This window comes from Babylonia areolata, chromosome 27 (genome assembly GCF_041734735.1).
Source record: "Babylonia areolata isolate BAREFJ2019XMU chromosome 27, ASM4173473v1, whole genome shotgun sequence".
In the NCBI taxonomy this organism is placed as follows: domain Eukaryota; kingdom Metazoa; phylum Mollusca; class Gastropoda; order Neogastropoda; family Buccinidae; genus Babylonia; species Babylonia areolata.
The window spans coordinates 14361364-14377596 of NC_134902.1; the positions used below are offsets into that span (position 1 = coordinate 14361364).

A 16233-nucleotide genomic window follows, 5' to 3' on the forward strand; every position below is an offset into this window, starting at 1 on the left:
ATGTTGGCAACATATCATTAGCTGTTACTGTTACATTCATCAGGGACAGCTTGTCTCTGGCTTCAAAACATAAAAAATACAAGGAAACAAACAACAACAACAAAACACACACACACACACACACACACACACACACACACACACACACACACACACACACAACACACACACACACACACACACACACACACACACACGCACGCACGCACACACGCGCACACACACACACACACGCACATACACATGCGCACACACACAGAGAATAATTAAACTATGCAAGTGAAATGTCAAGTTACAACAACTAACAAGAACAGAAAGGAAACTCTGTCCCAGCATTATCCCCTTCCCTGCCTTTGACACTCCCAAATGAATTAAGTTTCAAAGATATAAACACATATCGATGTGCTGTTTGGTGATAGTAATACATGTATATGGGACTTTTTTTTCTTTTTTTAAAATTGTCTTTCTTTCTTTTTTTTCTCTTCCTGTGGGTTCAAATATTAGACACATGACTGACGGGCGCAACAGCCGAGTGGTTAAAGCGTTGGACTGTCAATCTGAGGGTCCCGGGTTCGAATCACGGTGACGGCGCCTGGTGGGTAAAGGGTGGAGATTTTTACGATCTCCCAGGTCAACATATGTGCAGACCTGCTAGTGCCTGAACCCCCTTCGTGTGTATATGCAAGCAGAATATCAAATACGCACGTTAAAAATCCTGTAATCCATGTCAGCGTTCGGTGGGTTATGGAAACAAGAACATACCCAGCATGCACACCCCCGAAAACGGAGTATGGCTGCCTACATGGCGGGGTAAAAACAGTCATACACGTAAAAGCCCACTCGTGTGCATACGAGTGAACGCAGAAGAAGAAGAAGACATGACAGTGTGGTGGTTTGCTTGCAACAGCACAATATTCTGTGCTCCATAACCTGTATTCAAGAGTCATCATTTGAATAAACTTTCAGCATATTTCACATCATCATCAAACAGCAAGTTAGTCTTTATCAAATTAAAGCACTGATCTTGAGATTTTTCATTTCCTTTTTTTTATCAACTGAATGTGTGCATTCATACAGGTCTGTACATGTTTCTGCATCCATGTTCTTCTCTGTACAAAAAGTGAGTGCCTGTGTTTCGTGTGTTTGTGCATCCATGCACAGTTGAGTTGAGTGCTCTTAATAAGTTTCCATTCACGCATCCAAGCTGACACCTTTATCAATGTATTTAATTTTAAGTGCACCACACTTGAGTTTTGTTTGCGCATAGCTAATGGGCATATATTCGCAGAAATTACAACCATCTGCTTCAGTTTGCTTTATCATAACATAAAAGTGGAGAACAAGGCCGTAACCCTCAAGTTTTACGCCTTAAGTTGATAACGCCTCTTTTTGCTCACTGGAGATTAACACACTCAAAAAAAAAAAAAAGAAAAAAAAGCAAACATCTGGGACAAACATACACACCAATGCCTGCAGAATAACAACCAATCAATTAATCAATGCAGTTTATGCAGATGGGCTGACCAGTTAAAAACAGTTGCCAACTCATCAGCCTCCCAGCAGAGCGGTCAATCAATAAACTATAAGTATAACACAAAAGCAAGCCCCCAAATAAACTGCTGTGTGGGTTTGTCACACCATACTGTGCTGTGTAACTCGAGATCAGCAGTGTGCAGAGCCTAAAGTCTTCCAATCCAATCACTACCTACAGGTGTGGTAACATGTGCTATCACCCTCTGTAAAAAGCTGCCAGATTTTTTTTTTTTTTTTTTTTTTTTTTTTTTTTTTTAACCAGTAATTTGTTGATGAGAAAATGCTTGTAAATTCCATCTGTAGCTGTTTTGTAATATACAGGAAATTTTTTATATTAAAATAGTTCAAACTGATTTTCCCATTTGCCGCACTTTATGTCCAGTCTCCCTGAACATTCTGTTGTTGTTTTAATGTTTCAACTGAAAAGAATGGCACAAATTTGATGAAGTGTGTGTGTGTGTGTGTGTGTGTGTGTGTGTGTGTGTGTGTGTGTGTGTGTGTGTGTGTGTGTGTGTGTGTGTCAGAAAGAGAGGGGGAGAGAGAGAAAGCAGACAGACAGAGAATTAGTCATATTTGTCATAAAAAACATAAAAATGGATAAATAATAATAAAGGTTTTATGAGCGCAACAACAAAGGGCAAAACCAAGCTGAGTGTGGTGTGTGTGTTAGTTATAATGTGCTGTGTACTGTGAAACAATACTTCAAGAAGTGTGCCAGTCTAGGTTGTACAGGGTCATATCTATAATACACCACTGACTATAATAGATTAGTTTTGATCAAAGTTTGTTCATACAGACTTTCTGTCTATATTCTTTAGCAATATAATTCTATAATGTTAGCATAGATATATCTTCATTTTTTTTTCAATTTTCTCAGGAATTTATATACTGGCATTCATGTTTCTTTCAAAGTGCAAGGTTTAATGCATCTACATTCAGTGTATCAGTATCAGTATCAGTAGCTCAAGGAGGCATCACTGCGTTCAGGACAAATCCATATACACTTCACCACATCTGCCAAGCAGATGCCTGACCAGCAGCGTAATCCAATGCGCTTAGTCAGGCCTTGAGAAAAAAAAAAGAAGAAGAAAAAAAGGAAAATGAATATCTAGAAAAAAGAAAAGATAATGATGATGATGATAATAATAATACCAATAATAATAATAAAAAAAATAAAATAAAAAGATAATAATGATAATAAATAAACAAATAAGCAAATACATGTAAAACATACAGCCTACACACACACGCACACGTACACACACACACACACACACAGTGTGTAGCTGATTCAGGCACACATGACTGAAACCAAGTGAGGCAAAAATACTTTTTTTTTTAAATAACAAGCAGATGGCTGTCTTTAGTATCCTGTTTTTCACAATTTCAGTCATATCATTGTGACATCGTGTATACACACACACACACACACAATGTAATGTATACAAATTATCACCTTTGTTGTTTGCATCCAAAATGAGACAATATTCCATCACTGGGAGTGGGAATAATCCCAATTCACCTGGTTCCAGAAGATTCATTACTTAATTGTGTAACACCAGCAGTCTTTTACAGAATCTGATGTGAAGATTTTTATGATCAAGTTTTGTTCGTTGCATGTGGAGGGGATGTGTGGGATGTGGTATGTGCGTGTATGCGTCTGCGTGTTTATATATGAAAATGTGTGTGAATACGAAGTTATTAATATATTACATTATCTGAGGGGGGGGGGGGGGGGGGGGGACTGTTGTTGTTGTTGTTGTTGTTGTTGTTGTTGTGTGTGTGTGTGTGTGTGTGTGTGAGAGAGAGAGAGAGAGAGTGTGTCTGTGTGTAGTTGTGTGTGATTATGCATGTGTGTGTGTATGTGTTGTATTTTATATTTCTCTTTTTGTGTCACAACAGATGTCTCTGTGTGAAATTCGGGCTGCTCTCCCCAGGGAGAGCGCGTCTCAACACTGAGAGCGCCATCCTTTTTTTTTCCTTTTCTTTTTTTTCCCCCCCTTTTTGTACTTTTTCCTGTGTGCAGTTTTGTTTGTTTTTCCTATCGAAGTGGATTTTTTCTACAGAATTTTGCCAGGGACAACCATTTTGTTGCTGTGGGTTATTTTACGTGCACTAAGTGCATGCTGCACATGGGACCTCAGTTTATCATCTCATCCAAATGACTAGCATCCAGACAACTACTCAAGATTAGTGGAGGGGGAGAAAATACCGGCGACTGACCCATGATTCAAACCAGCGCACTCAGATTCTCATGCTTCCTTGGCAGATGCGTTACCTCTTGACACGTGTGTGTGTGTGTGTGTGTGTGTGTGTGTGTGTGTGTGTGTGTGTGTGTGTGTGTGTGTGTGTGTGTGTGTGTGTGTGTGTGTGCGCGCGCACGCACGCGCGCGCGTGCATGCGGTGTATGTGTGTGTGTGCGTGTGTAAATGCATCTTTTGGATGAGTATGTCTGTATGTGAGAGTAAAATTGACCGTGTATATGAGAGAGAGAGAGAGAGAGAGAGAGAGAGGCAGGCAGACAGACAGACAGAGACAGAAATAGAGAGAGACTGAGAGTGAGAAGAGCGAGGTAACTTGATCTCTGGATAATTATGGAGGATTAACTGTAATTATTGACGTTACCTGTGAAAGGTGATGCGTATTTCTTTTCTTCTTTGAATTTTTGTTTGGAAATGGAGAAATCCCATATCAAACCATCTCCATGAAGAGAACCACCAGAAACTGGCTCGTGTCATAATATGAAGTGGGTGGGCAAGGAATTAACTTTCGTGTAAAACTTTAACTTGTTTGATAAACCGGTGAAACTTAAATAATTGACATCGAAACTTGTGAACTGGAAAAACGATGTTCATATCTAACTTTACAATTGTAACACCTGTGACAAAAACAAACATGAGTATACTGCTGAATTGACAAACACTTACCCTCTCAAAAACAACTTGATATTTTCATGTTGATTTGAAATATATCTCAATAATCACAGAAAACGAAGTACCTGCAGTTTGTTTGGAAGACCGCTTCGCTGTCATCCTGATCAGTCAAAACAGCAGACAACTCTTGATAGGTGTCAGAAAGTAAAATAATATGTTGCAATCTTTAATGTCTGGAATAAAAGTTTTCGAATATTTTAGATATTGTCAGCATGACAATATAAATAGAGATTGCATTCCCCGTGGATGTGGTTTTTCTAGAAACAAGGAGTCGAAAAAAGCAAAATTACAACTTTGAATGGAAAGCATTTCCGGTGGAGGGAAACTTAACTGGGTGTTTGCATACTTATCCAAGTGGCACAACTTTCAAAGCTCCCAAAACTAACAAGAAAGACGTAAAATGAGTGAACGTCGATCAGGGAGGTTAGTTGATATAAAGCTGGTTAATACCAGATACTTTTAGAAAGAACTTACTGACAATAAACAATAGTATCGGCAGTGACACTGACGCATTCAGATTGCTATGTGCATCTTATGCACACCCATACATGTACTATGTACATCACCAAGTTTGTGTGTGCTCACCCAGATAATATAATTATATATATGTATATATGAATCATGATATGTATGATTTTTCAAATGCAATTTACCATGTGCAAATTTTATGCTCATTTGTTTTATCATTTCATATTGTTTTGATTTTATTTGCTGATTTCTTTCGTTCCTATAACATTTGGTATGCTCTCACAAATTGTATATATAGTCTCATTGTTAAACTTTCAAAGATTGGCCTCATTGTTAAACTTTCAAAGTTTGGCTGGTGCATTGGGTCAAGATGTAAAGATTAGGCACCTGATCTGTTCTTTTTTTTCTTTTTTTAACCAGATTTGATAGTGTATGTGGATCAGTATGAATGCGGGCATGAAAGTACTGAACCAGAAAAAGAGCCTGTATAACAGACATGTTACATCACTGGCAAGTCAGCACAGAAACTATGCTGAGCAGAATATAGTTCTGTAGGGAGCTTTTCACTTTCAGGATCAGTGGAGCCAGAATTTTATTGCTGTTAAATAGATTCAGTCTCTTGACCAAGTTGATGTAATTACTAAACTGTACTATTGATGATAGCTGAAAGTACATGTCTGTAAAGGGGGGAAAAAACTCACAGAAATAAGCAACTCTATCAGCAATGACTGCTAAATAATGTGATAATGGTGGTGAGTGCATTTTATATGACATGCAATGTACATGAGTTAGATAAAGTGAAAGTGCATTGAACTAGAGATTTAACTCAGCTAAATGGAACACAATGTTGCACGATACTGTTAAGTACTGCATTTGTTGGTTACTTCTGCAGGATAACATGGGCTTAAATTATACATCAGGCAATCTAGATCTGTGCTATGCAACCACTGATCCAGGTGTGATCAGTGTGCATAGGTTTGCTATCCTGTGTATCAATGTGCCTCAAGCTCAGTGTGTTTAGTAAGTTTACAATCAAATGAGGGGATTTGACTTTCGTTTTTGACTCACTTTTGTAAACAAAGTGAGTCTATGTTTTAACCCGGTGTTCGCTTGTCTGTGTGTGTGTGTGTCCGTGTGTCCACAGTAAACTTTAACATTGACATTTTCTCTGCAAATACTTTGTCAGTTGACACCAAATTTGGCATAAAAATAGGAAAAATTCAGTTCTTTCCAGTCATCTTGTTTAAAACAATATTGCACCTCTGGGATGGGCACAAAAAATTTTTAAAAAGAAGCCTAATTATATGCAAACTCCATTTACTGTTATATTTATATTTTTTGTATTCTCTAAACTTGGGACTTTGACCTCTTATTCTGACACAACAACAAGAGGAGTCATTATTATCATTTTTTGTTCAAACAGGAACTTCTTTTGCTAAGCATGGAATTTTTATTTATTTTGCAAATGTTTTGGTGCAGGGAGTAAAAAAAGGGAAATTACTCTGTAATTAATGCTACGGGACTTAATTTATCACAAGTGAGTCTTGAAGGCCTTGCCTCTCTTGTTTTGTTTATTTTGATATTGAGAGTATAACGGGTTTTTTTACTTGTACTTGTTAAGTTGTTTCAGTACTTGTTTCAGTTCCCTTTTAAAGAATTTGTTATATTTTTGTTTTATATTTGTCTGCAGCAGCATATGTGTGACCATTTTTACCGTGCATTGTAAACAGCCATACTGTTCTCAATTTACTCTTAGTCTTAGTCCACAACCGCACAAGTGACGAAACTGAACATGTCTATATTGTAATTTCAGTGTCTTCAGATTGTATTCTCAGTGAAATCTTCTTGTTGTGAATCATATTTCATTGTTCTTTTCTTCACTTTTAGTCTTACTCCCACCCCTGTCCTATTTTCACATGCATGTTATCCCAGTGGCAATTGATTTTTCAACTTTTTTGTTCTGTTACAGGTCACGCAAACAGGTGGACTATGCTAAGTTTGCAGACGATAATGATGGTAATTTTTCATTCTCTTTCTTTCTGGGTCTTTTTTTTTTTTTTTTTTTTTTTTTTTAACTCTGTCTGTGTCTTTGGGACTGTCTCTATTTCTATACGGTGATCTTTAGTGCATCCCTCCATCTATCTTTGAAAATAAAATTTGCATTTTCAGATAAGTCATTTTGAATCTGTTACTCTGAAACTCAATGATAATTTGATACACATTTAAGAAAAAAAGGCCTTGATGGTTTTAGCAACCCTCAAAATAACCTGTGCCAGCTCTGAGTGTGAATGATGGATTTCGTCACGTTTAACTTTAAGAAACACGAGCAGTCTCAGTTTGTGAACTTTTGACATTCCAGATGACTTCGCAGACCCCACTCCACCACCTGCAAAGAAAAAGAAAACATCAGAAAAGACAGACGGGCGGAAAGAGAAAGACAAACCTCCTAAAGTGGTGTCATCTGAAAAAGCAGCTGGGAGAAAGGGAAGGCATGTAAACAACAGACAGTCTTTATTTCTTATCATCTGACTTTGTTATCATCACAATCATCATCTTTACCTCAGTCTTTCTATCTGTCACAGATCTCATAATTTAAAACTTCTGTAATCTATTCATTCCTTACATATGTGTATAGATAAAGACAAAAGTACATGGTAATTCTTGAATTATGTCAGGTTATCATACCAGTTAAGATACATTGGGAACAATCTGTCCAAATTTCCCCAGAAATATTAAAATTGAAGATTATGAACTGCCATCATTGCTGAAGAAAGTAATTTACTAATTATTAAAAGGAAGTCATGAAATTTCCTTTGTACTATGTTTTTAGTGTTAAATGTAGACATTGCTGTGTGTATCTTTATTTTGTAAACTACTAAAAGTTTTATTGTAAACTTGTAATGAATGAATTGATAAAATCTTTAAAAGTCAACAAAATGAGACATTTACTTTTTAACATAGCAGTTCAAATCAAAGCGGAGTGTCAGTTTTTTCTTCTTCTTTTTTTTCTTTTTCTTTTCTTTTGAGTTTGTTGGGGTGTTAGTTTATTTTTTGGTTTTCTCCGGTGTTTGCTCATTTTTTGGTTTTCTGCTTTTGTTACTCAATTTAGTGTTTTCTTTTTAATATCTTCCCCACGTGAAAAATGATTGATGTGAATTACGCTTGTTTGTTTTCATGTGTAGCTTACAACATCTGAACTTTTTTCTTGACCAGAAATATGTACAAATATTACATGTGTAGAATAAACTGTACACTTTATTATTTGCCTTCGTTCTGATTTTTCGCAGGTTACCTCTTGATGAGAAACTGTATGAGCGTGACCTTCAAGCAGCCTTGGAGATGTCGCTGCTGGCATCCCAGTCTGAGTCCCAGCAAGATGGCAATGACAAGAGGTCTACACATGTAACCAGTGAGGCAGTGTTGCACAGCACGCCGATGGTGGACGCCCCAAGCTCTCCATCCAGAACAGGTTGGTGCTTGTTTTTGCATGAATTGTAATGAAAAGTGAGCACGGTGTGTGTGTGTTTGTTGAAGTTTGCCGTATGTTTGTTCAGGTTCGCCAAGTGTTTGTTTAGGATTGCCAAATGTTTCTTCAGGCATGCTTGATAAATATGGTTTGGTATCAAATTTATGATTACATTGTGATTTTTGTGTGTGTGTGATTAAGTGCACTCGTGTGGGTGTTGGTGTGTCTGTATCATTGTGTGTGTGTGTCTGTATTTGCAGTTCTCTTTCATGCCTGTGTCACTGTGTGTCTGTGTGTGAGGATGCAAATATGTATATATTTATTGTATGCTCATGTATGTGCATTTGTGTGTGCGTGTAAATGTGCTCCCTCTGAACTTTCACATTAACGATTATGAATTCTGAAATATGCATCAGCTTGTTTATTTGTAGATAGATGTAGAGGAGGTTGGTGGTTTTGTCAGTCTGCTTTAAAATAATGAATTGAGTGACTAAGGGGCCAATATGTATCCATTGAAAAAAATATTCAGTGAGGATTAGGAAGTTGTCAACTGTACACTTGTGCATCTATTGGTCTGCTGCTATGTCCATGACGTGGTTATCAGATCGGACTAATTCTATAACAATGACTATTAAAACTTTGAATGGGAAAATAATAAGAATAATAATAAATAATTTTTTTGAAGTGCAAATCCCTAGAAAATATTAAGGTTCAAAACCAGTGTTCCATTATATGTCTTTTCTCAAGGCCTGCACACATTCTTGATTCACTTGTCTGTAGTCACCTTGTGGACATACACATGTATAGTTCACTGAATTTGTAAATTTGATGAAAGATGGAATATAAGATTTTTTTTTTCTGCAGCTGATATGCTGATATATGGACTAATACCTTGGATGAAACATTTGCCTGGATGACAGTTCCACTGAAAATGACCTCCTTTTGCTTCTCATCTTTTCTGTTTGTGATAAAGGCCTGAGTTTCAGTGTCAAGGAGGCATCAAAGCTTGCAGACTGATTTATACATGCAAAACACCTGCTATGTGTGTGTGTGTGTGTGAATATATTTTTTTTGTTAATGGGGGATGGGGGGGGCTGATGCCTGACCTACGGATAAACCGAACATGCTGGTCAGGGAGAGAAATAATAATAATAGTGGTATTTATATAGCGCTGAATCTTGTGCATAGACAAATCAAAGCGCTTTCGCACCAGTCATTCACATGCATGCATAACTCTAAAACTGGAGAAACTGAAGAAGAGGCAGGGAAGGGAGGCTGTTTTGGGAAGAAACGGGTTTTAAGGCCAGACTTCAAAGAGCTGAGTGTGGAGACTTGATGAAGGGAAAGAGGAAGTTCATTCCAATTGCAAGGTCCAGAGACAGAGAAAGAACGGCAGCCAACAGTCAAGAGTTTGAATCTGGGTATGCGTAAACAGAGTGGATCCGAAGATGATGGAAATATTGCTTTTTGGTAATGCCATGAGCACAGCGGGTGTGTGTGTGTGTGTGTTGGATAATTAAATATTCACAGGTGTTTACAGACATGCTGGATGAGTCCCAAGCCATCATGCCATCAGCGATACCTCACGGAGTGGCAGCTGATGATGACATTGAATTCCTGGAAACGTTGACATGCAGTGATTCAGGTTCTCCCTCAAAGCAGCGACGTGCAGCCACCAGGAAGAAAAAAGTTTACATTGCTGATGAGGACGAGAGTGAGCAGCTTTTTCTTTTCTTTTTTTTTTCAATTGATAAAAGTGAATCAGTTATTGTACTATGAGGTGTGCTGATTATGACCAGTACTGATTCGTTTGTCATTTGAATTTATGTTATAATGGTTGACCTACCCGAACATTACCTCCCTTGTTAGTGCTGGCAGACCGGACTAGTAAGTCTCTCAGTCAGGGCTTCTGCTGGGTTGTGAAGGGAATATTGTGATAGATCTGCAGAGAGTTACCATAGTTTTAGTACTCTTTAGATGCCTAATGGGTACTGCTATATGTTTGGATGTTTAAACCAAACAGGACACAGATTTCCAAAAGATATGTTTGTGTCATTGCTATTTGAAGACTGGTGCAATAGTCTAATGCCATACTCCCCTTCATGTGAACACACAAAGAAGAAGTCAAATGTGCATTTCGAAGATCCTGTAATCCATGTCAATGTTTAGTGGGTTATGGAAACATGAACATACCCAGCATGCATTCCACTGAAAACAGAGTATGGCTGCCTGCATGATGAGATGAAAACATCCACAAGACACAGGAGCCCACTTGTAGGTATTTGTGATCATGGGAGCTGCAGTCCATGAAGAGACAAAGAAAGGAAGAATCTCTGTCAGAAAAGGTCTTTGGCACTTCAGCATAGTGTGTTGACGTCTTTGTTTTTTTCTTTGAATCAGATGTAATATACCACAAAGTAAGTTGAAATTGTTTTGATGAGTCTTTTGAAGGTCTGCACTACACATTTTTAGGTAACATTTTCTCGCATACAACTGGATTGTACCTTTAATAATACTAACCATGTATTTTGTAGTACTTTCTAGTGCCTCATATTGCTTTGCAATAAATAAAGTGTGTTCAAATATAGCTTACTGATTTATTCGTGAATTCCTGGAGCAATGGATAAAATAAAGAAATCTATATGCATTGGGAACATAAATGAATTTGTCTGTAAGCTGTTTCATATTCTCCTTTGTATCATAGCAGTGTCTCTGCCTTCAACTACCTGTCCCACACCTCCATCTGTGTACCTGTAGTTCCCAACATGTAATCAGTGGTCATAAAAAAAAGCAGAGTCACCCTTGATTCTATGTTAACTTTCAGGTACAGACAATGAAGACTTCGGCGAAGGAGATTCAGAAAGTGACAGTGAGTTCAGTGATGCAGACAGTGACTTTGATGACGGCAAGGGCAAAGGCAAGTCCAAAAAGGTCAAGGGCAAGCCGGGTCCTAAAAAGACCAAGCCAGCTGCTGCTACTGGAAAAAATCAGTTGACTACAAAGTGTGACAGCAAACCCAAAGGTATATATACTGAAACAGTGTTATGCTAAAAAATATAGAAAATACGGTAAAAAGTTATGCACATTGTATTGACTTTTTTGCTAAAACATTTCTGCCAGACTTTTCTTTTTACAAATTATTGTATTATAAAACAATGTCTACATACTGAAACTGAAACTGTCTACATAACTGACCTAAAAAGTTATAGAATGTAGAACGCCAGTACATCAGATCTAGACTGAGCTGTCAGTTTACTGATTTATTCGTGAATTCCTGGAGCAATGGATAAAATAAAGAAATCTATATGCATTGGGAACATAAATGAATTTGTCTGTAAGCTGTTTGATATTCTCCTTTGTATCATAGCAGTGTCTCTGCCTTCAACTACCTGTCCCACACCTCCATCTGTGTACCTGTAGTTCCCAACATGTAATCAGTGGTCATAAAAAAAGCAGAGTCACCCTTGATTCTATGTTAACTTTCAGGTACAGACAATGAAGACTTCAGCGAAGGAGATTCAGAAAGTGACAGTGAGTTCAGTGATGCAGACAGTGACTTTGATGACGGCAAGGGCAAAGGCAAGTCCAAAAAGGTCAAGGGCAAGCCGGGTCCTAAAAAGACCAAGCCAGCTGCTGCTACTGGAAAAAATCAGCTGACTACAAAGTGTGATAGCAAACCCAAAGGTATATATACTGAAACAGTGTTATGCTAAAAAAAAAATAGAGAGAATACGATAAAAAGTTATGCACATTGTATTGAATACACTGCTAAAACATTTCTGCCAGACTTTTCTTTTTACAAATTATTGTATTATAAAACAATGTCTACATACTGAAACTAAAACTGTCTACATAACTGACCTAAAAAGTTATAGAATGTAGAATGCCAGTACATCAGATCTAGACTGAACTGTCAGTTTACTGATTTATTCGTGAATTCCTGGAGCAATGGATAAAATAAAGAAATCTATATGCATTGGGAACATAAATGAATTTGTCTGTAAGCTGTTTGATATTCTCCTTTGTATCATAGCAGTGTCTCTGCCTTCAACTACCTGTCCCACACCTCCATCTGTGTACCTGTAGTTCCCAACATGTAATCAGTGGTCATAAAAAAAGCAGAGTCACCCTTGATTCTATGTTAACTTTCAGGTACAGACAATGAAGACTTCAGCGAAGGAGATTCAGAAAGTGACAGTGAGTTCAGTGATGCAGACAGTGACTTTGATGACGGCAAGGGCAAAGGCAAGTCCAAAAAGGTCAAGGGCAAGCCGGGTCCTAAAAAGACCAAGCCAGCTGCTGCTACTGGAAAAAATCAGTTGACCACAAAGTGTGACAGCAAACCCAAAGGTATATATACTGAAACAGTGTTATGCTACAAAATATAGAGAATACGATAAAAAATTATGCACATGGTATTGACTGCACTGCTAAAACATTTCTGCCAGACTTTTCTTTTTACAAATTATTGTATTATAAAACAATGTCTACATACTGAAACTGAAACTGTCTACATAACTGACCTAAAAAGTTATAGAATGTAGAATGCCAGTACATCAGATCTAGATTGAACTGTCAGTTGCAGTTGATGATCAGTGTTCCTTTGCTTAGTGTTGTTTGTGTCTGAGGTACTGCACAGCTTATTGGAAGATGTTATGGCTCACTGTTTTTCAAGCTGAAAGCTGTATGAAGGCTGGCTTCATATTTTGGTTCAGACCTTTGACAAGCAGAAAGTATCATTAGCAAGTCTGGATTCCTTAACCAGTTAGATATAGAGTTTCGCTTCTCTCTTCCACTCCACCCTCATTCCTCACGTGTTACTGAAAGTTGTCACAAGCCTGAATTACAGCTTTAGTGAAATCTCACTTTGTGGTGGTATATAATGGTTGTTAGTGAGAAAAGAGTATTTGTGATAGCATATAAAGTTTTATGCTCAGAGCATTGTGAAAGTGGCCATAATCATTGCTTTAACCCTTTCAGCCCTTTAATGTCGTCTGCCTGTGCAGCCTTCCCAGCCTGGCATGTTTTGGCCTGGCTGCATCAATGGGAAGGGGTGCTTCACTTCAGGCACAATTTCATAGCAGCCGCTCAACTAACAGCTACCGAACTTCACATTATGACTGAAATGTAAATTTGAAACAAATTGCTAAAGTCTCAAGACAAAGGATGTTATAGTATACTTGTAACTTTAAATCACAAACAGAAATAGTAAAATGTCAGCTTCTGTTGATGTTGAAGGTTGTGGGCTATCTTTTTGATTGAATTGTCCGCCACTTTGTCTACAGTGGCTGCTAATTTCATCTCCTTCACTTTCCCATGAATTATCCAAAGAATTATATGACAAATCGTCATTATCTGGATTGAATGCGATTCAAGAGTCCATCATAATTTCATTGAGCTCTAAACTGCACAGTAAATCTTTGACGTTTTACCATATCGATGTGGAAAACCGGATAAAAAACACACTAATTGTTCGATTTTTGGAGCGAAACGTTGTGTGCCAGTGAGGAAGGAAGTTAAGTTAGAGTTACTTCCTTTACTTAGCAGTTTCATGCATACTACTGAGCTGACAAACCAGTTTCCTGTCAGGCAGAGAACGTCAATCAGCAACGCATGCCTCTCAGGCAGGCGCAGGGTTGAATGAGTCAAGATTTTCACGAGCCGCATTTTAGATTCACAATTCTGGCAGAAAGGTTTCCTTTGATTTATTTTTGTATTTGTCGTGTTCTCGTTAGTTCTCATCTGGACAGTTATTTTTGTATTTGTTTTGTTGTTTTTATTTGAATTACCAGGACCATTATTTTTTCATTTGCGTTAGTGTCTTTAACTCTATGATCTGGACCATTATTTTTGTATTTGTTTTGTAGCACTTTATTGTCACAGCAGGTTTCTCCGTGTGAAATTCAGACTGCTCTCCCTGGAGAGAGTGCATTGCCACATTGTAGCGCCACCCCTGATCCCCCCCACACACACCTTTATTTTTTTCCATGTCTGTATGTGTATTTCTTTTACTATCAAAGTGATTTTTCTGCAGATTTTGCCAGAGATGATTTATTGCCATGGGTTCTTTTACATGCGCCTAGTGCATTCTGCACACAGGACCTTGGTTCATTGTCTCATCCAAAAGACTAGCACCCAGACCACTACTCTAAGGTGTAGTGGAGGGTGGAGTAAAAATCCTGGTCTGTATACAGAAATCAAACTCGTGGACACTGGCCTCCTTGTCAGGCGCAAGACCACTAGGCCACTGTATTTGTTTTGCTGTCTGTAGCTGTATCACCTGGACCAACAAAAGCAGCATCCAAGCCAGCACCACCAGCAGCACAGAGCAGAGCTGCCAGCAGTGCGAAAAGTGTGGCCAGCAGTGTGAGCATAAACACACCTCCAGTCACCTCCAGTCCAGCGGTCAGCAGAGTGTCCAGTGCACCCCACAAGGCCCCAGCATGGACGCCACCTGGTAAAGTGCTTGTTGCTTTATTTTCTGTTGTTTTTTTTTTGTTGTTGTTTGGTTGTTTTTTTTGTGTGTGTGTGACATTTTGTTTTGTATCACTTCTGTTTAAATTTCAAATATTTTTCACTGTTTCTTATACGCATCATCTAGTCTGTAAAAGAATGAACGGGCTTCCATCCGTGCAATGACAGTTGTAAAGCTTGGCATTATTTGAATTTGTACAAATTAAACTGATCATTTCAATAATATTTTATTAAATTTCTTTTGGGATGTATTCACTGACTGTGTATTTTACCTCTTTTTTTTCTGAGAGTTTGTCACACTTTCAAATATGCCAGTCACTTTAGCTTTTCATGAAATAATGGTCTGTATATCGTAGCACTGGAATGACATCAGATTTCCATGAGTAGCTTTTTTTCTTTCTTTTTTTTCAAATGCAGTAGCCATTCTTTTCAAATACAGTATTGCTAATCTATGACTTTTCACTTTCAAAACTGTCTTCATTCTAACTTTGTCATCATAATATCCAGAAAAACAAGGATTTGCAAACTGGAGTATGTGGTATTAATTTGAAGGATATCTTTTGCATTAGAGAAAGGTTCTCTTTCTGCCAATTACCGCATGTTGTGTGTTGTTTGCCCTGTGTTTGACCAGACCTGTTTTGATGGTTCATCATCTGTCTTTCAGGTCGTAGTGAAGATGGCAACAGCAGTAGCTCCCTGAAGTCTCCGTCATCAGGCTTGCGATTGGGGTTGTCCCGACACGCACGTATCAAGCCGCTCCATCCGTCCCTCAAAGTGTCATGACCTGCTGCCTCCTTCATCACAATCCTGTGGAGGCTTCACTGCCCTGGACTGAACTCACGCTGTAATAGTCGTGGACTTTGCCAAAAGTTGTGGGCTTTGTTTACCTATGAACAGTTCTGGATGTTGTTGACAGCCCTAGACGCAATGTACTTGCAAATATCTAGGACAGTATCAACTGAAGAAAAAAAAATAGAACTTGTTTCCTTGCAAAAGTGTATATTTTTTAAAAATATAAAGTGTTTCCACACTCATGCTCTACATCCAGAAAACATCCAGTTGCAGTCTGCAGAGTAGTTTCAAAGAGACAGAGACGAAGAGTGCAAAATGCAGTAATGTATATTGTGGTGTTTCAGGTTATCAAATCTTTTATTTTGTTTGAACTGTGTAACTGTTTTTCTATGAAATGAAGAACATCACCCATCAGACATTAAGCAAAAAACTTGAAGTGTTTCTCATGGGAACTGAGAGAACAGACTACCAGTGAAACAGACTTCTCAGACTGGAGTGAAAAAAAAACAACACACCTATTTATGATTCAGTGACAGGAATGAAGCACCAGCCACAAAGTTCCTGCTC

The 16233-nt window shown here is 38.1% G+C and overlaps 2 protein-coding genes across 4 annotated transcripts in view; one reads left to right on the plus strand and one right to left on the minus strand.

The window, feature by feature from the left end:
- The window catches only part of LOC143301468 (solute carrier family 45 member 3-like), a 49844-nt gene extending 45263 nt beyond the window's left edge, over nt 1-4581 (minus strand). The window contains 1 exon segment of the mRNA XM_076615778.1: nt 4532-4581. The gene's annotated coding sequence lies outside the window, so the exon portion shown is untranslated.
- A 199-nt stretch (nt 4582-4780) lies between these two features.
- LOC143301346 (uncharacterized) lies at nt 4781-16176 on the plus strand. 3 transcript variants are annotated; one of them, XM_076615565.1, is made up of 10 exons: nt 4781-4889; nt 6904-6950; nt 7294-7423; nt 8222-8403; nt 9941-10114; nt 11225-11422; nt 11887-12084; nt 12553-12750; nt 14672-14857; nt 15539-16176. In XM_076615565.1, the coding sequence occupies exons 1-10, from the start codon at nt 4867-4869 to the stop codon at nt 15655-15657; spliced, it is 1455 nt and encodes a 484-aa protein (XP_076471680.1). In that variant the 5' UTR covers nt 4781-4866; the 3' UTR covers nt 15658-16176. The 3 variants fall into 3 exon arrangements, with proteins under 3 accessions (XP_076471680.1, XP_076471681.1, XP_076471682.1); XM_076615566.1 differs by lacking the exon at nt 12553-12750; XM_076615567.1 differs by lacking the exon at nt 11225-11422.
- Nucleotides 16177-16233: the final 57 nt, after the last annotated feature.

Coding starts and splice junctions, on each gene's coding strand:
- LOC143301346 (XM_076615565.1), top strand. CDS start 4,867: ATGAGTGAACGTCGATCAGGGAG. Junction 12,085..12,552: donor GTGTGATAGCAAACCCAAAG/GTATATATACTG, acceptor GTTAACTTTCAG/GTACAGACAATGAAGACTTC. Junction 12,751..14,671: donor GTGTGACAGCAAACCCAAAG/GTATATATACTG, acceptor TGCTGTCTGTAG/CTGTATCACCTGGACCAACA.